Genomic DNA, 20867 nt, shown 5'->3' on the forward strand with positions numbered 1-20867 from the left:
ATTTGCAGAAGATTCACGGTTTTTGGTTTAGGATAGAGGTTGAATCATTTTGCTGTAACATCACGACTGTGTGACTATCTCCAGCTTAACAAACACGCTTCTACACTAAATGATGACTCAGAACATCCTGTATTTTAAAACATCTTTAACGTTCACACACAAAAGTTTGACCTTTTTCAAATCCGATCGGATCACAACGTACCTTAACACCTCGGCTGGTTTCCCAGAATCACAAAAGCCATCTTATTGAATTTGTCGGTGCATTTCTGCAGTGGAAGTCGCTGCGTGAGTCACAGTTCAGTTCAAGAATCTACAGGCTGTCCAGGCTGACGGTGACACCGCGGTGTTGGGAAAAATGGTGCAGCAGCTGGAGATCTCACTGTTTGTTCCCTCTCCTTTATGTCCAGGTGAAAGCTGCCTCCAAGTACGTTGATGTTCCAGTAAGTCAGACTTTTTTTAATCTATATGTGTTTGTATGTGAAGATCCTGTCTTCATCGGCTCTTTAAATGCACAAAATAAATCACAAACAGGGCTGGTTTCAGGCTAGTGATGCACATATTGGATGAACCAATTGGTTCGTTTACTTGAACCAATGATTGGGTCTGATTTACTGTAGAGACTCCGCCTTCATAGGCATTTGACATCACATCTAGGGATGACCTGGACTGTTTCATTGTTTGAACCTGGACTGTTTCACTGCGTGAACCTGGACTGTTTCACCTTGTAAACCTGGACTGTTTCACTGCCTGAACCTGAACTTTTTCACTGCGTGAACCTGGACTGTTTCACCTTGTGAACATGGACTGTTTCACTGTGTGAACTTGGACTGTTTCACTGTGTGAACCTGGACTGTTTCACCTTGTGAACCCGGACTGTTTCACTGCGTGAACCTGAACTTTTTCACCTTGTGAACCTGGACTGTTTCACCTTGTGAACCTGGACTGTTTCACCTTGTGAACCTGGACTGTTTCACCTTGTGAACCTGGACTGTTTCACCTTGTGAACCTGGACTGTTTCACTGTGTGAACCTGGACTGTCGGACATTCTAGATGTGTAGCGTTAGCATTAACATTCATTAACATTAGAAGTGAACCGTTCTGTTTCTGTTATTTGGTTTCCTAAATTCTAACTGAATATTCTCTGTTGATACATGTGTGTTTGTGTGTGTTTGCGTGTGTGTGTTTGTGTGTGTTTGCGTGTGTGTGTTTGTGTGTGTGTGTGTTTGCGTGTGTTTTTGTACACATGCAAATGTCTGACCAGGCTTTCACATGTAGAATCGTATTCCAGACGGTTTTACTGTCATAGTTCCACATCAGATCTGGTGTTTTCTCCTCCAAACGTCCATTCATATGCATGTGGCCACGCTCGCTAACATTGTGAGTTCTTGTTGTGCGACAGTGGTGCGTGTGTGAGTGTGTTTGTGTGCGTTTCTCTGTGTGTAATAGCTGCCAACACTTCGGCCATGGCAGCACGCCAAATTTCAAATTAATGCCTTGTCAGTGAATGTGTGGAGGCTCTGTGTTTGCTAGCAGGGGTCGCCGTTCCAGCCCAGCATGCTAATTGTGTCCTTAATGTACAAAATTAGAGTCTAGTGGTAAAAACGACGTTCATTTACACGTCTAAAGCGTCGGATCAGACGTGAAAACTACGTTCAGGAGCAGAACTAGAATTTGATGAGGGAGATAAAAGAGACAGAAACCCTGAGGTCTGGAGTCCTTCTTTCTTTCCTGATGTCCAAATAAAAGACGGGTTCTGATCCAAAAACAAGACTTGATCCGTTGTCCAGTCCTGATTAAACGAAACTGTTATTTAGGTTAGATTTTATTTTAGTAATAGCGTTTTAGTTATAGTGTGATTAATTAGTTTAGCATAGATTCAGAATGGATTCAGTAGGTTTTAGCTAATCTTGCTTACCAACCAGCCAAACAACTAATCAACCAACCAACCAACCAACCAACCAACTTCCTGCCGCTAACCGTCTCCTTAGAATTTAGGGTGTTTTTTTTTGTTTTCACTGATTGTTTTGAAACTGAAAATTGAAAATGGACGTTTTTATTCTTCATATTTCATTTACATAACCCCGCCCTGTTCTTTTTTTCCCCCTCCCACACAGAAACCGGGGATGGACGTCGCTGACGGTTACGTGACGTTCGTTCGACATTCCCAGGACATGCTGCGGGAGAAGGTCAATGAGGAGGTGTACGTGGAGAGATTGTTTGATGTAAGTGACGCCCATGCACTTCCTGTGACATCACAGGGGGGTGTGGCTTCAGTCGCTGCTCCAGCGATCAGACGACTTCTTGTTTGTTTACCAGTTTTGTGACCTTCTGGCCCTTTGGGGTCACATTATGACTGGATATATAATCAATTTCCAAAATTGCCCCTTTGCCCCCATTCGGCCTGTCTAAGCGACACCAAAACACTCAGTACGTCTAAGCCTCGCCGCTGAGCCTCCTCAGACAATCCCTCAACACGATTGGTTGTTGCCGAGGCGTTGCTACGCCGCCGTTGTTTACTCGTCTGTATCATGGAGGCTGAGGAGCTGACCTGGAGGAGAGATTATCCTCTTCCTCAGTTAGCAAGCAAGAGTTAATCAACTGAAGAAGGGACACAAAGGATGATTCTTGAGGCGGGTTCGGTCCGTGTTTACACCCACCCACCCGCGGACGCGTCGTACAAACGGACTGAGAAGCGTTTGCATACGTGAAAATATGTCGCCTGTCACACACAATGACAGAAGGAAGTACAAGCTGTGGACAGAACGATTTAATCCGGAACAGAAGCGATAAAGTTGCTGGTTTTTTGAACAGGGCTGAGAGCTGATAGGCTGCAGGTCTGGGGTCCGACAGGAAGCAGAAACCCGGGAAGATTCTCTGCAGAATAAAAAACATATAATATCATACTATTAGCCCGTAGAAACCCCCGTGACCCGCAGTGAGGAAGAAGCAGCTGAAGACGAGACGGCTGTACTGTTCTATATTGAAAAATAAAATTTAATTGTTTGTACATTTAGAATAGTTTTGTATTAATTAAATATTATCTTCAGTTTAGCTAATTCAATTTACGTCCTTTTTTGATTTTTACATTTTAATCTGAGGTTTATCTGTAATCATTTATTTAACAGAACGTTCTACGACTCGTCTTTAAACTGAGCGACATAGTGAATATGTTAGGATCTCTGAGTAACACCTCCGTCTGAACCAGTGGGGGTCCGTGTTGTGTTGGAAGAAGAGGGTAATCTATAATCAAAGATTACTGAGAGTAATCTGTAATCCAGAGAACAAACATGTTTCTCTAAACAGAACTGTTTGCCTTTTTACTTTTTTTTATTCCAGTCTTTTTGAAAGACATCCTTCATCCATCCATCCATCCATCCATCCATCCATCCATCCAGACTTTCGGTGTCTCACAGACGAAGTTTGAATTAGATCGGATGAACGGATTTCACCATAGATGAGTTACAGTCGGACGACTATTTAATCTGAAATCTGGAGCGCTGTGATTGGTTGTGCGGTCCTCTGATGTCACTTCCTCCTCCTGACCGCTCCGGTTTGACTCCAACGGTGTCGGATCTGAATCCGGTCGCCTCCTTCCCGTCGTGCCTTTGTGCTTGCATCCCGCCCGGAGGTGTGATCCGTCTCCTGTCGTCTTCCTCCCCGTCCGTCCTGACGGATGCCGACAGAGAGGTGTCCACCGCTGGATGTCGGCTGTTGTTGTTCCATCTTCACCCAACGTTCGCAACGTTATCCTCTCTTCCTCCTCGGCGGCGTTCCCGCCTGGAGTCGTCTGGCTCCGGCTTCTCTTCGTTGTCATTCCGTATCAGTTCTCCCGCAGGCGTGACTGAGGATGATGAAGGTGTCTCCGGCTGCTCGCTGCAGCTCTGTTGTGCTTTTCTTGTCACTCCACCCTTTTTTTTTTTTTTATCCACTCTGGTCTGATGTTCACTATTTAATAAGTGATCCTGGAGTTTGAATCAAAGGAGAATGAAGATTGATATCATGCTACGTTTGAGCTTCATGATTCAGATCCAACTTCTGGTTCTTGAGGAATCTAATCCCATTCCTCCCATCCTGGAATATTCATGCTTCTCCTTCTGCGTCCACCTCCTTTATATCCAACAGAGGTTTTCTCTGGATTCCAGTCAAGGCGACTGTGAAGGACTCGAGAATGATTCTTCTAGAACTTCTTGGTTGACTTTGAGGTCTGCTTGGTATCTTCATCCAATGACGTCCGAGCTTCATCTTCCTCTCAAATGGAGATGTGATTCGTAAAGTAAATTAAAGTAATTAAAGTAATACAGACAAACTTCCGTTTCAGACCACAATTCGTTCCTGAAGGCTGTTCGAATAGCGATTTGTTCCAATTCCAAATACATTTTTGCCATTACCAATAATGTAAATGGTCTTAATTCGTTCCAAGACGCTAGAAAACTACCTTTTTTCAACATAATATGTTATTTCATGATGTCATTTATATATCAAATTGTATAGTAATGAAACATATCAAAGAAATGTAAAAGAAAGAAGTAAACACGAGAAAGAAAGAAAGAAAACCATGGACGTAATCAGGCCTTTTCTCGCGCTTGGTGACGAGAAAAAGCCGATTGTTTCATGTTCGACTTCCAAATTTTGTTCGACTTCTAAGAGAAAAAAATTCTGAATTTTTGGGTCAAATTCTGATTTGTTCGATGTCTAAAGCGTTCGAAAACCAAGGTTTGCTTGTATATTAAAGTAATTTCCCCAAAGGGATAATAACAATTATGTTTCTTCTTCTTCTAGAAATCCAAATACTTCATAGAATTCATCTTTAGTCTGCAACCAGGAAGCAAAGCATTGATTATTAATCAATTATAATCATAACTTATAGTGAATAAAAATATTTCTTTTGTTTATTTTTAATCGTTATCAGCTGAGAGATTTTTGCCAATAAACTTAAGACACAATGGGGGTGGAATAATATTGCTTCCAACTGTATCTGTGAGTGTGTTTGGGGGGGTTTGGGAGGGGTCGTCTTGTTAAAATAAGGTCAGGATGGACTCCGGTTAATCTTTGCTTTGTTAAGCGCCCCCCGTCCACACCCCCCCACCCCCTTGGATGGCTGCTGACTTTACTTATTTATCTGTTTTGTCGGTTTTCCCTGGGGAGGATTACGAGAGGCGTCACATAAAGGCTCTCAGAGCGGCGCCTCGTTAATATTTACACAACGGAGTTTCTGGTCGACACAAAGTTCACGTTTAATCTGACAAACCTCACGAAAAATAAAAACAGGAAAACACGCAGAAGAAGAGCACAAGTAAACAACTCTCACCTGTTCCAATCCCTTTGCTTCGGCCAAGAGCCGGGTCACATTTTTTGATGGCGGTTGACGAGATTATCGGGTCGTAATAAATCCAGTGAGCTCCTTTGATGCTGGAACAGAGAACGTAAAGAGATTAAGATTCACATCAGCACGTCCAGTCCGCTGAGCTGGTTTGATTTCACACGTCCCTGAAGAACAACAAGCTGGTTGTGGACTGTGTTAGCCTGATGGAGAGGACGCTAGCGTAGTTGTTAGCTTGATAGAAACGCAAACATGGCTTTTAGCGCGATGGAGACGCTAGCAATGTTGTTTTTTTTAGTTAGAGAAGGTAAAATGGTTATATATAGATATAAAAAAGCTAAGACTGTTGTTAGCCAGTTGGAAAAGACGCTTGCAATCTTGTTAGCTTGTTAGAGACGGTAATTAGACATATAGACAAACTAAGATAGTTGTCAGCCTGTAGGAGAAGCAAACATGGCTTTTAGCCCGATGGAGACCCTAGCATTGTTGTTAGCTTGTTACATGCTTATCAGCCATATCGAAAAGCTAGGACTGGTTTTAGCCTGTTGGCGAAGCTGAGGTTGCTGTTAGCCTTTTGGAGAAACTACCACAGTGCCTAGCTGATTATAGACGACCACACTGTTCCTAGCAAGAGGCCAACACTGTCGTTAGCCTATAGAAGACGCTAACGCTGCTGTTAGCTCATTGGAGTCATCACAAAAGAACACAATGGAACAGAACACAATGGAGCCTGACCTGACCTCTGGGGGTAATGCACACGGGCTTAGCCGAGACCCTCTGCCTTGAAGTAATTACGGTTTCTTAGACGTGTTTGGTTTGGATTTCCTCCAGAGACCATCAGCCTGAGGTTAGATGTCATTTTAATTGGGGTTATGACATGCATTCATCTTAAGACGCCTCTAACACCAGTAAGCAGATTATTTCGCTATGGCCTCATCATTTTTAAATATGTGTCAACACTCACAGTTTGACGTGAACGGCGCCGGCAGACGGAACCATATGTGATTTTAATGCTCATAATGATAAACAAACAGCACCAAGAAACGAATCGTCTGAGACGCATTAAAACGACTAATAATCGTGTTCTGACATAGATTTACGGGAGGAGGACATTTTAATTGATATTTGACCCACTTCTCTGACCTTATTTTCCTCCTTCTAGGTGTTTGAATCAGATTGACTTGATTCTGTTTCACCAAACATGATCCTGACCAAAAACACAATCATTGAAATGTTTGTACAGGATCGGATCTTGGTTTAGGATGGCATCTGAGGAAGAAATACTGTGGTTGATTAGGATAGTTAGCATTTAGCTACAGTAGAATAGCTCTGAAACAGATTTAGGATGACGAAGACCAACCTAAGAGAAAAGAAACGGTCCTAAATAACAGAAGCTAATGTGGCGTTAGTAGGTTAGAGAAGCTGATGGTGAACTTACCATTAGAAATCAGAATATAATAATAATTCTAACAGTAGAAATGACCTAAGAATATTTACTTGTTTTCTTCTTCACTAAAATGATCACTATTTTGTTATGTTTCTTCTTCTGTGGTGGTTTTTCCTGCTCGTCGGAAGATGAGTTTGATATTTGCTGGATTAGAGATGTGTGGTCTGTGTTTGTTAGGGAGAAATTAATTTGTTCCACGGCCTCCTCCCTCCCTCCCCACCAATGTTTAGTTCTTGAAAGAGTGGCTGAAGAGGCCCGGATTAGGACAGATGTGCTTAAATGACACTGAAAGGGGGATTTAGCGGGGCGCTGCCCCGGGATCATTGATTAAAAAAAGCCACGTCTTTAGCCTGAGCCAAATCCAGGCCTCCAATGATACTGCGGCTTCCTGCCCCATGACGCCGCACCCGAACAACACGCCAGCCGGTTTTGGGGGGGGGAAAGGAGAGAAGATAAAAACGTAGCTGCAGAGCCAATGAGTCTTGGGATTACGCAGGTCAATTATACACTTAATCTGCCTTTGCCCACAGGGGATTAGGAGCGCAGCTCATTGATTGATTTCAAGTATTTCCTTTGACCTTGGGTAGTTATCAGATTCTCAAGCGTGGCGAAATTGCACTTCTGTGTGACGGAAGTTAAAGCTTTTTAATCGCCGCTGCTCCGCTCGTCTCGCTGCTGGACGGCTGTGGCGGAGCAGAGCCGGGTCAGAGGTCAGATTGAGCTGCAGATTGGAGAATGTGGGATTGTGGTGGTTGCTCTGGGTGGGGTTGGTGGATGTGGACGTGGGGACGGAGTGGCGGTCGTACCACTTGGCTGTCCGGCGGCGCGGCACCACTTTGCCGCGGTGATGAAATGCCACAAACACACAGAAGTGAACAATTTAATCAAGACTGAGCTCAAGCAGCACGCAAACATAATGCCCGTCGGAAGTGTGTGTGTTTGTGTGTGTGTGTGTGTGTGTCAAGTAATTATGTTTTTTTTTGTAGTCTCAAAAGTAGTTTTAACTTAGTCAACCAATTCAAATAGAGATTGTGAGAAAGACCCTAAAACAGAACCAGAACCAGCCTACAGAATCTGTAGGTGGTGTTTGGTCCAGAACCTTTAGGTGGGGTCTGGTCCACAACCTGTAGGTGGTGTTTGGTCTAGAACCTGTCGGTAGTATTTGGTCTAGAATCTGCAGGTGGTATCTTGTCTAGAGCCTGGACCAGATGGTGTCTTGTCTAAAACGTGAAGGTGGTGTCTGGTCTAGAACCTGTAGGTGGTGTCTTGTCTAGAATCTACATTATTGATCATTCTTGATCAGTCCTTTTGTTTTGGTGTATTGGTTTGATGTGGAACCTGGTAGAAAGCAATAGGAAATTAATTGTATGTTTTATTTCAGTGAGGAATTATTTTATTTAGAAGTTACAAAACCATTGAACACATTAATTTTAAAATATTCAGAAAGTTCAGGAATTTGAGCAGTATTGTGTCAACTTAATTCAATTTTTTTTAAAAACCTCCCATTTGTCCCCAAATGGGCAATTGAAGGCACATATAGCAGCAGTATTGGTACAAAAGACAGGATTGGTGCACAAAAAGGAAATGCAGAGTGCAAAGAGCAAAACTGGGACGAGGTTCTTACTGGTATCCAGTAAACAAACCTTAAGTCCTTCTTTTAGCTGTTTTGCCACCAGATCCCTTCATCCTACATCTTCATCCTTCATGCCTTCCTGTTGTTTTTTGTGCCAGTCAGTAATCTCTTTAAATCAGACTAAAATATCTGTAACTAGATTCCAGCAGCAGTTATAACGACGACTGAAGGACGTGTTTGGTGGTGATAATAAAAAAAGGCCAGCTGAGCTGGTCGGGTTAAATTGACTGTGTGTGAAACCGGTTCTGAAAAGGTTTCACTTCCGTTTAATGAAGTCTGTAAGCAGCTTAGCTTCCTCAGTAATTATTGAGAGAGAGAGAAAGAGAGAGAGAGAGAGAGCGTTTTCGTTTCCTCGCTTCTAAATCCTCGTCCCGCGTCACCGCCTGGAGGAAACCGCGAAGGCTGCCGCCAGAGGAGGGAAATGCACGTTTAATGGAGACTCCTCTTTTGTCGTTTCCCGCTGGTTTATTGATGAGGGCCGGTGGGGCGAATTGATCGAGGACATGCATGTCATTTCTCGGGTCTCTATCACCCTTTCACAGCCCCCTTCCTCCCCTCTCTCCCTTGCGACTTGTTAAAAAGGAGGTACGGTGGCATTTGTTTGATTAACTTGTCTGACAAAAGTGACAGCTGCTCTCGGGCGTATGTGGATGAGTGGCCCAGCGCCGCTCCCTCTTTGTACATCTGTCAGAGCCGTAGCAGGGCAAGCAGGGTGAAAAGAGACAAATTGGACCCAAAAAGAAGGCCATTCACCTTCCCCATGCCCCCCTCTGGCACTCTGGCCCTCTATCTCATTCAGGTGCTCGGCAGGACTCTCAAGTGCTTGCTGGCTTATTCCATTTTCACTACCCCTATAGAGTTCCCTGAGCTCACAAGTGTTTTAGCCTTCTTTTTCCTTCCCTCAATCCACCCTAAGCGGCTCTTTGTGAGCAGAATGGCTCACTTTTCTCAGGGCCTGAAGCTGCCGGCTTTTTTCTTCCTCATTGTTCACCACAGAGCTTTTCTGTCGTTCTTTGTATGTTTACTCAATGACTGGCCGTAATTCCAACTGTTTAGTTCCTGACAACACCCACCACCCCAAATATACACCCATTCCCTCTCCAAACCTTGTTTTCGTAAACTTATTTTGTCCGTTGAGGTGACACTTGCAGGAAGAAGGAGTTTTGTAAGAGACCCAGATTGAGCTGAGACCTGAGATGAACATTTACCTTTCTGCTGGGATTCCTCTTCCTCCGCCGGGTTCGACCCAGCTGTGCTCGGCAATGGTTCAGCTTTTGTGTCGCTGGCACAATCGGAACAGTTTGAAACCTGTGAGCTTGTCCAGCCCCAAACTTTACTTAAGCCGAATGAAAAGAGAACGACTATATCAGCGCAAGCCTTTTAATCCCACGTGAAAGGACCTTTCTAGTCTGTCCATGCACAGATACATTTGAAAGCATGTTAACATGTTGGACTGTGTTGCCTTCATGGTCCCTTTGATTTTCTGTAAGTCTACAATCGTCACAGCAGTGACCGGACACCAGGGAATGTATTGAACTTTTAGGTGAGGCTCCTAGAAAGGGCTTTTGACTTCCTTTGGGTTTGTCCCGACCTGGGATCAGCCTCCATCCTGAGTGGTGCAATCACAAATAGACAGTTCTGAGTAGCTCATTTGAGATCCACATCCACATCACCAGACTCCATTGAAGTCAGATTGTGGTGACATCACTGGACCGGCCTTCCTACTCCATGACTAGATCAGTATTTAGGTCAATTAATCAAAATTTCAATGACTTTTTATAATGAAAACAAGGCAAGACCAAACTGAGGACTAAGTGTATTTAGCAACGGTGTGAACAGTGATATGAAACTTTAATAAGGATAATGAGACAAGAGTACCTTAGTTTTTTCATTGGTCAGAGAAAAGGTACTAAGGAACCGTAGGTGGTTCCTTTATTGTATCGACACTTTAAGAACAAAGAACGATCCTTGGAACTACATTTGTAGGAACTTGACCTCGTACTCAGAGGTTCTCACATGTCACCAGAGTGACACAAGTGTAGTGATTGGTTGAACCAGTGAGTCACTGTTAACCTTGGAAAACCCAACAAGTCTGGAGGAAAACCCGGATCTGCCCACCCTCCCAAAGGGATGGACGTTATTCTTAAAAAAGTAAACCAAACATGGGCAAAGCAAACAGAAAAAGTTTGGTGGAGGTCTTTAATTCTTGGAGAAACCCCCGAGAGTCTCCAGTCCCCAAATACAAACTTACTTTGACATCTCCTGCCTCTGCTATTTTACCAGATCCTGAAAATGCACGAGCTAAAATGGCCAAACATTCAACTGGAAACAACAGACAGGTGACTCATTTCTAAATTTTCCAGTTTTCTTTTTCAGCCAATCCAATATTTTCTGCATAAAAAGTCCAACAAACAGGCGCAAATCCACCAACTCAGGTCACTGTTAGTCATGATTGATCTCAAACGCCCACGCCGTTTTATCCTTGTTAGAAACATCACCGACAAACTCCAATACATCAACAGACCTCAATGATTTGACTGGTAGCTCCACTTTAGCGTCTTCGGAACCAGTCCTGGGTTCGGTAAGACTGGGGTTGGAGGTTAGGGGGAGGGTCTATGGACCAGCTATTTGAGTTACTATGGTAATTGAGTGTTGTCTTCAATGGGCGCTCTCTCCTGAGGAGGAGAAAAGACTCTGAGAAGCAGAGCAGGTAGGATTAGTCCAAGCCTTTGTAGAGGAGACCAACTTAGATTTAAAGCTCCCCCCACACCAACTTTATCCCTGTTTGCTTCCTCGGCAATGTGTGTGTATTTGTGTGTGTGTGTATTTGTGTGTGTGTGTGTACCAGTGTAAGTGTTTGAAAGAAACAGTAGCGTTGCTTTATGGCACTTGGCGGCCTTCCCTCTCCTTCACAAGGAAGCCTGTCATTTGGTATTAGTGTTGCCGCACCAGCAATCATCATTCCATGCCTCCTGCTAATTGCAGACACAGCTGGGTCTCAGCAGGACATCCCCTCTTTCTCTCTTTCTCTCTCCCCCTTTCTGTCTCTCTTACATTCATGGTTTTAGCAGTAAAGGAGAGACAGACTGTTAATCTTTTCTGGGTACAGAAGAAGCTCGTTGGTCCGGTTGTCGGCACATCACTGCTTGTTTTCCCCTGTCCTTACAATTGATTCTGGACCTACTGAACCTACCGGACTTACTGGTAATGATTTGTAATTGTCGGTAACTGAACCACCTACAGAAGTCGTCAAACATCAGTTTGAGTTTCGAGGTCTAAATAGTCTTGAAGTCTTTGTTTTGGTCTCTGTTAGACGAACGGGTTTCATTTGAATAAACTGCTTTTCTATTATGCTAATAAAGAAACAAACTGAGCGATTTATGGATCGGTTCTTCTGCATCCTGTGGCGTAAACGATAAACACGTCACACAGGTGGAGTCACGTGAGGTACCATGGCAACGGATGTCCATGATTAGATCAGCAATAAAAAATGTTGCATCTAAGAATCTTTTTTTTTTTCACCATCCCTTGTTTAGCATCACTTTGTAAACAGTGTAGTCACATGACCACAACAACAACAACCATGTGGCGTCTCTGTCACACGGCTGTTGTCCTTGTCTCCTGATTGGGCTGCTGGAATTAAGGTAGCCCCCCAAATCTGCAGATAACTTCTTTGAGTTAGCTGCTAACATGTGCTAGCTGCTAACAGTTATTAAAGAAATGTTATCTGCAGTATTATCCATTTTAAAAACTGGAGTTGCATTTAAATAAGCAGGAAGAAGCATCAAGGTGTTTTTACAACCAAGTCACCAGCGTAAAGAGTCACGTAGGGCGACAAACACAAAAATAGTTCAAACAAACGTAAAACAAAACAAGTAAAATTAATAAAGTCAGAATTTAAGTCTGGACTTTACGGGTTTGATCTCACCGAACCTTCAAGCTCGACTCCTCCAGTCGTCTCCTGACATAATCCAGTCAGCACTTAACAAGCGCCATAGCATTTTACTCAGCCGTGAACTTTGAAAACACACACACACACACACACACTCACACACACACACACACACGGGCAGAAAGAGGCAGAGTCCCAGGTTGCTTGTAATCCTCATGTACCCCCTGCCGTGACGCTCCTCCTCATCTCCAACATTCCTGCCTCTCAACAGCACAAAAGCTCCACAAAGGAGGGTCAGAGCCCGGGCCTCTGTGTGTGTGTGTGTGTGTGTGTGTGTGTGTGTGTGTGTGTGTGTGTGTGTGTGTGTGTGTGTGTGTGTGTGTGTGTGCGTGCGTGCGTGCGTGCGTGCGTGCGTGCGTGCGTGTGTGTGTGATATACTGTCATTACATCTTTATGCAACTTCCCATCAGCAGCATGATTATGTAGATCTGGATCTGGAGCTGAACCTAGATCTGGATCTGGATCTTGGTTTGAACCTGGATCTGGATCTGGACCAGGATCTGGATCTATTTTCTGATCTAGACCACATTGGGGCTATCATTGCTTTGGCAGATCCTCGGTCTCTTTGCTTTCCTCCAGAAGTGAAGCTGATGAGGTCATTGGTTGGACGTCCTGTTGCTCCTCCCTGAACAGGAAGTTGTCGTCTGTTAGCTTCCAGATTAGCATGGCTAGCACCAGCACAGATTTTTCCACATTTACAAACTCTGAAACCAGACAAAATGAATCAGAACCTGAACTGGAACCTGTCTACGTATCAGAATGTGATGTCACTTCCTGTTTGCAGGCGGCGACGCGTTTCAGTGAAGTCACACTTCTGCTAGAACTTTCTAAAAAAAAAAAAAAAGGGCAACTCGCTCTCATCACGCTACACACCAAATGCATGCAAAGAGGTCATGAAAGGGGTGAGTAGGTGGAGGGCGGGGGGGCAAGAGGGGTGGGGGTAGATGAGAGGTGTGCCATTTTTTTTGCATCAAACCCTGCTGGTGGAAGGTCCCCCCTGCCAAGCGCCATGTCAAGACTCGGGTGTGAATGCTTCAAGGCGAGGTTTGTGTATGCGGTGTGTGTGTGTGTGGGGGGGGTTAGAGGGACGGGTGGGTTCGTGTTAGATGGGGGCAGGAGGTCGTACCGTCTCCCTCAAAGGGGGATGGACCCAGCAGATGTGTACGTGGGAGTGTGTGTGTTGCGTTGTGAGGGGCGTGCATGTCGCCTGTGTATAGGTAGGAGTTCATCAGCGTGTCAAGAGGTGACAAAACACACACACACACACACACACACACACACACACACACACACACACCAGCCCCAGTGAAGGAATGGGAGCCCTTTGTTCAGATGGAACTCGTTAGAATGTCACAGATTTGATCCCTGTCGGGTTATGGCATTATGTATTCAGAGACATATTACACTTGTTTTGGCTGTCAACGAGCGCCGGCCCCCCGCCGATCCCCATGCAGCCTAAAAATCCGAGCCGAGGGGTTGAATTAGTGCGTTCTGATGGTTCTTGTTTGTTCCTTTCTGCCAAGCAAAGGAACAAAGCAAGAGGGGCCGTCACTGTTCATTTGACAAACCCGACCTGTGGACCCCGGAACGTCATGACCGCCAAGCGTCAAGGACGACCATTGGATTCAGTAGCCCAAAGAGGGGGTTTTTATTACAGTCTAGTGTCAGGAATGGGGTAAAAATATAGTTTGGATGGGGAGAAGGAAGTGAAATTAAAGGAGCAGTTCACCCAACGAGTAAAAAAAGCAGTCAACGCTGAGCTAAAAGTATTAGCATCAACTTTATCAAACATTTGTTGGACATGTGGTGCACGGATCCGCTACGCTAACGCTCAGCTGCAAAAAGACGCTGGAAAAAGCGTTAGAGCAGATGCACGGAGAGTTGCTGCCATGGCGATGACACGCCACCTCGCTGAGTCACATGGGTGTGAAGAACCGAACGCCAAACAGCTCAAGCGCCGCGACTTTCAACTTTTGTCGTCACGAATCTACGAAATCGAGAACATCTGGGTTCGAGCGTTCCTCTTTTGCGTCGGTCGGATTAAACGCGTCTCTTTTCGTTCTCGTCGGAAGTTTCCGTGACTTTTCAACTTCGACTCATCTTCTGATCGGGTTTTTTCGCTTCAGTTTGAATGAAGGATTCCATTCAAACTGGCGTTGACGGTTATCTTAAAGTTGATGAAAATCACAGGCAAGATGTCCCTGACAGACCTCCAAAATGCCAGTCATGGCAGGAAGAAGACTTGTGACATAACTGTCAAGCTTCTTGCAAAAGCCGAGCGTGGTGAAGCAGGACAGGACACAAAAAAAAAAAAAAATGGCTGCTGCAAAAAGTGGCTTGCAGATGGGAGCTGTGTGGCGAAGGAGGGGAGCGAGCAGCGACGGTCGCTCCAGGCCTGGCCTCTCGGCAGGGGGTTGTGCTCGGGGCGAGATCACAGGCCTGCTGCCACGGCGAAGCCTTCACAGGCACACGGAGGAAGAGGAAGAGGAAGGCTCGCTGGCACCAGGTCGCCTCGCTGATTCACCCGCAAGCTCTGCCTCCTCGGCGCCGCCGGTTTCATCGCTGACCGACCTACTTAGACCCGTTTCCTAGCTTAACTCGACGGGTGGCGGCGACGGCCAGTCAACTGCGCTTCGGTCTGGCGGTTCTAGACGCGATAAAAAAGACAAGTTCGACAAATCGGTCGGCGCGTCTTTGTGTTTGATTTATCCGTTCTGTTTGACAGATGACGCGTGTGTCCGTCGTCATGGTAACTGCATCATCTTATTTCATGATTTGAGCGTTTGTTCACCTCAGACTGGGGTCAACAAAAGAAGGACGGACAAAGATCACGACCAACGGGTCAAAGTCGTCGACTTTTCTTTGCGCCGTTGATGCAAGCCGTTGGGGGTGGAGCCACAGCCGCGCCGCTGTAAAGACTACGGGAATGAATGATGGCGGACGGAAACCAGGAAGTCCAAGAAGCAGCTAGCAGTGTCGCTAAACTTTTTCGCAAACACTATCATGAAAAAAACCCCGATAGAATAATAAAAACTCAAGATGTGAATTTTTGCGTCAAATTCGTAAAAAAATTGGAAGGAAATCCATTTGTGATTATTTATACGTGCAACCACCACCAGTTTCCCATCATGCCACTGTGACCCTGACCGGTGAGCGTCAGTCTGCTTCTATTAGCATCAGCCGCCGCTCATCATTATCCCTCAATTAGACCGCAGCCCACAGACGAACATCTGCAGCCTCTCGGCTCTGTTTGTTCCTCGCTGCTCCTCCGAGCTCCTCCGGGTTCCCAGAGGTCACCGAAGGAGCCTCTCGTCCAATCAGAGTGGCCCTTTCCTTCTGCTGGGAGGAGCTTTGCACAGCTCCTCGTCGAGCGAGACAAGATTTTCCGTCAGAAGAAACGTCTCACCTGAGGAAACACCTGATCTGTTTCTGAAATATGACCTGCAAGACGAGCTCCACAGCTAGCAGATAGCATTAGCACATTAACGTAGATTTTAGATTTTTTTATGTGTTATTTTTTTAATTTTCCATTCTAAATAATAAACCAGTGGGAAATTATAAAACTTGTGTGAAATACTCTGAATAATACCCATAAACCACTGCAGAGCCGCGTTTATCGTCTGAGCGGCGTCGGCGTCAGTCGGACGCTCTGAGCTGGAACACGCCACCAAACTGACACCTAAAATATTTGTTTCAGTGACTTTGACAAGAGCCGACGGCAAAACATGTCGCTGTGCGCCTGGAGCGTCATCAGCCGTCCTCGTTATTAGCATCCCCTATTAGCCGACGCCTCATTGGCTGCCGGATGTCGTGGACTTAAATAGATCCTGAGCCGATGGGACCGTCTGATGAAGTTTCCGGATCTCGTCTCCCAGAACGACGGCGTTTTCTACCCGACGTGACGCCAATGACTTCAGATCAGAGACGTCTTGATGCTAACGATTTGTTTGGCGGTCCCGCCAGCGCAGCCACATGGTCGCCAAACCAGCTCTGTCATGATGATGACATCACGATTCTCCTGCCAAACGCACCCTCGAGCAGATCGGGTGGATTCATTTCCAGCGTTGTTGATTCATTTCCCAGTCGTGTTAAAATGTTCCGCGCTAAACGAGGCTAAGCGTGGTGTGTTTGCGTGTGTGTTGCAGCAATGGTACACCAGCACCATGAACCTGGTGGGGACGTGGCTGACGGACCGCATGGACCTCCAGCTGCACGTCTACCAGCTCAAGATCCTGATCCGGGTCGTCAAGGTGAGCGCAGATCCTTCTGGATACTGAAAAGTCAAGAGAAATGTTGGTGAAAATCAACGTTACACATAGTCCTCAATATACGAACATCTGACTTATGAACAATCGTAGATACCAACAACAGCGCTGGAAAACCGTCACAACCTCTATTTAGCCTAATATAAATATTTACAGTGTTTAATTCTTATTTGTTATCAGTACCAGCTATTCAAAATATTTAATTTAGTGTATTATACATAGAAAGAAAGTTGAGCACCATGAAGTTCAAGTTATCATAGGTGTGACCCTCTGACACAATTCAGGTTTCTCATGTGGCCCCTGCTAAATATTAATTGCCCACCCCTGCATTAGACCTTGTTTTCCAAAAATTAGATTTTTCTGCCAATTAGTTCAACGTTTGGGCTTTAAAGGGTTAATATTCTGTAATTGTTTCTGGTCAGTCTTAGATAATAGTATGTTAGTATTCAGAGTAATAATGACATATAAAAGACATTAAATGGCGATTATTGACTGGAATTTAATAAATGAACAATTCAACTTATGAACAATCTCTCGGAACCAATTATGTTCGTAGGTTGAGGACTTCCTGTATCATTATAAAGCTGCTGCCCCTTGAAGGAAAGTAAACATCCAGTCTTTGTTGTTTATCTTCCTTGTTTGTACAGAAAAAGTACCGGGACTTCCGCCTCCAAGGGGTTCTGGACTCGACGTTAAACAGTAAGATGTACGAAACGGTGAGGAACCGGCTGACCCTGGAGGAAGCCACCGCCTCGGTGAGGGAAGGAGGGATGCAAGGCATCTCCATGAAGGACAGTGACGAAGAGGATGATAACTAGATCAGAGGCCTGAACGCAACAGGGGTGTCAGAGGGGCGGGCGCTGAGACCCGGCAGCCTTACCGAGAGGTCAGAACAGACGGCCTGTCGTATTTATTTCTGCTCTTCATTCCTTCACATTTCTGTCTGAGTTCATACCAGAACGTCTCCACGAGGTCCCTGCTCTGGGTTTTAAATTTCACAAACACTGTCTACAATATCCAGAAAAATAGTTTGTTGTTTGCCCTAAAACGACAGTCTGTATAAGAGAACCCCTGGTTTATACACCCCTGAGTCAGCAGGATTTATGCTTCCAAATGAAAAGTTCTGATGGGGAAGATCTCCCAACCCTCCACCCATCAAGCACTCCATATATGGAAGGGGAGGAGCAGGAGGAGGAGTAAGAGGAGGAGGGCTGCTCACATCACTGTGTGTCTAATAACTCTAGTAGTACAGTCCAGGTTCACACGGTGAAACAGTCCAGGTTCATACAATGAAGTAGTTTGGTGTAAAGCAGCCGTCCTCCTGTCCATGAGGTCACATGAAGTTGCTGATGTAGGTGCGTCTGGTGAGTCCTTTAAATAGTAATATCGTAATACAACAGCTGTAATGATTCCAGACTAACAACATAGAGCCCAAATAGTGAAATTGATGTAAATATTTAATTTGATCAACTTTTCACTGATACAGTCATAGTCTGATTGATCCAAATCTGGTCCATATTTCATCAAAGCATTTCTGACATATTTCCAAAGTGACTCCTGAATGTCCTCTAGAGGCTAACATTTTGTTTCCTGTCGGTACGACTACGACTTTCTTCCTGTTGTGTAGCTACTGCATCCTATCTCATCTGCAAACAAATGAGCAAACGTTGACACCGATGTTTCCGTTGGGTCCGATTTTTAAAATCATCGTGAAATAATCACTATCTGAAGGAGCTGTTAAACCCATTTGCCTTCTAAACTAATGTCGTATAAGGAGAACGTTATGTTGGTTCTACCTGTAAACCAAACAGCTACCGTCACATTAGCCTAATAGAGCTAAGTTAGCATGTGTGAAGCACTCTTATTTTGAAGGATGTCTATACAAAAGTACATACAACACGTCATACGAATCTGTCTGCTGGTCTTCAGACCATAATAGTCGATCACCTATTTACCCATTAGATGGAAAGCCATTCTTCAGAATATGAAAATACTGCATTACCCGATCTGTTGCCACGGATACCATTTTAATCACAGGATTTTCCCACACAAGTTTACGTTTACGTACGTAACCTGACTGAATTTATGCAACGTATGAACTTATTTTAAATCTCCATTCCATTCCATTAAAGCAGCCCAGAATACTATGTTTACTCTACAAACAGATGCTGTTTATTCATTAATGCTAACCTGATAGCCGCCTGCTACATGCAGTGAAAACATCTCATCGATTTAAATGGGCTAATTGCTATCTGTTAGCATCATGCAGCAGGTACGACAAACCACACCCACCAACACAGCTGAAATCAACAAACCTTTTATACAACTCATCACCTTGATTTATTTATTTATGTATTTATTTAATATGTTATGGGACCATTGACAATAATGAGCATATTGTTACCATTGCACTGTAGCAAAGTTAGCTTCAAGCTAATTTTCATCTGCAACTTCATGCAGGTAGCATTTATTGCAGGACTGTTGTAAACACTGCAATAACTTCAGCTCTGTGAACGTACGGACCGCCTGAAGCCCGATGACTTCATCACGTCTTAACGATACAAACGCGAAAAAGATGACGACAGTACGAAGACAGGAAGTAGAAGTCATTCGTAGAGAGAGTGCACAACTCCGCCAACGCCAAACAAGACATGGAAGCGACTTCGCTCGGGGTTCTGATGGTTGGAAGATGTCAGACTCTATCTGCTCCAAAGATCATTGGTTCCTGATGATAAACAAACTGATTGTTCCGCCTCCAGCTTGTCTTTGGCCAATGGGAGCTAGAGGATGTCATGTGATCAACTGTGTTTGTTTTATCTCGAAAATGTAGATTCTAGATGAAAGCTTGCTTCTTGGTGAAATTCCCATGCGGATTCGCACATGGATGCAGATTCCGGCCAATTTTCTTTCACTTTCATTGGCGGCGTTTGGCGGAGAGAAGCGATCTCTGACGACTTTCCAGTTTTTCATGGTCTTAGCTGTATCATAGAAACTTAACACCCTCCGTGGAGTTTATGGACTGACTAAGGCAGCGGCGTCCAAACATCACGATGTGCTCGCAACAAAAGCAAAGTCTTTGCCTCGCTTTGCGCAATTAAAGTCCGGAACATTCCAGTTTTCCTAACATTTGCCCTTCTCTTCCGGAAACAATAGCAACCAAACCAAAGAAGAAGAACAATTTGCTTCTGCCAACAGGAAGTCACAGATATGTTGGAAACCCAACGAGATCTAGTCTATCAACTTCATCTTTAGGCGCACTAAGAATCCATAATGCCAATTTCTTCACCACTAGAGGGAGGTCAGAGTCAAATTTGACTCCCAATCTCCCAATTTGACTCCCATCCACAAGATGTCAAAGCTAAGAGCATTAGCAACGTAGCGTGGGGCAACTTTCTTGCCCACGCCGACTATTTCCAACCTACCTGAAGATGCCAGTAACGAGACTTTCTCGTCTTTTTTTTACGTCTTGTCCTGGTTTTGCATTTGGTGTGAACACATTGTGACAAAGAGGGGTTTCTCTGACCTTCACTTCAACACGTCTGACCTTCTCTTTGGTTCGTAGCTCACTTAGCAAAGGCAATACTCTCCGAGTTCGCTCTGTCAGGGTTTAAAGCAGATGTTCTATTTTAGTCTGACATGAATTAATAATAGTTTGTTTGCCATTTCTGATCTGTGTTCTTGAATGTGATCTGTACCTCGATCCAGGATGTATGACGGGACATCTTTGCAATGGATGATGGGAAGTGAAGTTCCTACTGTTTTCTATACTGTACTCCTAGAGCTGTGTGTCGCCCCGTGTGAAGGTACTGCATGTCCCCGGTATTCGGTGTTTTTTGCTCATGTGTGAAGTTGCTGGTGGGTTCGTCATGCCTCTGCCTTGTAGAAGAGCCCACCAAGGCCAAGAACATTTAAATAAAGGTGAATTCAAACGTGAAGACATGTCTGCCTACTTTCATTATCGATGATCAGAAGCAATTGAGTGAATCATTTGTTCGGGAAAGAGTTAAAGAAACCGTGTGGGGAAATACATATTTAATCTGCAGACTTGACCTCCTTTCCCCACCCCCCCCCACCTCTGGTTTTCTTAAGAAAGTCTCAGATTAATGCCGGAGAGGATTAGAGCGTCAGCCGTCCTGAGAGTTGATATTACCGACGAGGAGATTGAAAGAATCAAAGAGATCAAATCAACAAAATCAAATCAAGAGCCCAAGATGTAAGACTAAAGACGAGGGGATTAGATATAATAATAA

General features: G+C 44.6%; 1 protein-coding gene across 5 annotated transcripts in view; it reads left to right on the top strand.

Annotated features, from left to right (window-relative positions):
* The window catches only part of cadpsa (Ca2+-dependent activator protein for secretion a), a 62777-nt gene extending 42236 nt beyond the window's left edge, over positions 1 to 20541 (top strand). For 4 of the 5 annotated variants that reach the window (XM_068315329.1, XM_068315330.1, XM_068315331.1 and 1 more), the window contains 4 exons: positions 408 to 440; positions 2115 to 2222; positions 16498 to 16602; positions 17265 to 20541. In XM_068315329.1, coding sequence (XP_068171430.1) covers positions 408 to 440; positions 2115 to 2222; positions 16498 to 16602; positions 17265 to 17435 — 417 coding nt within the window. In that variant the 3' untranslated portion in view covers positions 17436 to 20541. The remainder of the gene's footprint in view (positions 1 to 407; positions 441 to 2114; positions 2223 to 16497; positions 16603 to 17264) is intronic. The other variant, XR_011035416.1, reaches the window with a different exon arrangement.
* The last annotated feature ends 326 nt before the right edge of the window (positions 20542 to 20867 follow it).

Source organism: Antennarius striatus, chromosome 5 (genome assembly GCF_040054535.1).
Source record: "Antennarius striatus isolate MH-2024 chromosome 5, ASM4005453v1, whole genome shotgun sequence".
Classification (NCBI taxonomy): Eukaryota; Metazoa; Chordata; class Actinopteri; order Lophiiformes; family Antennariidae; genus Antennarius; species Antennarius striatus.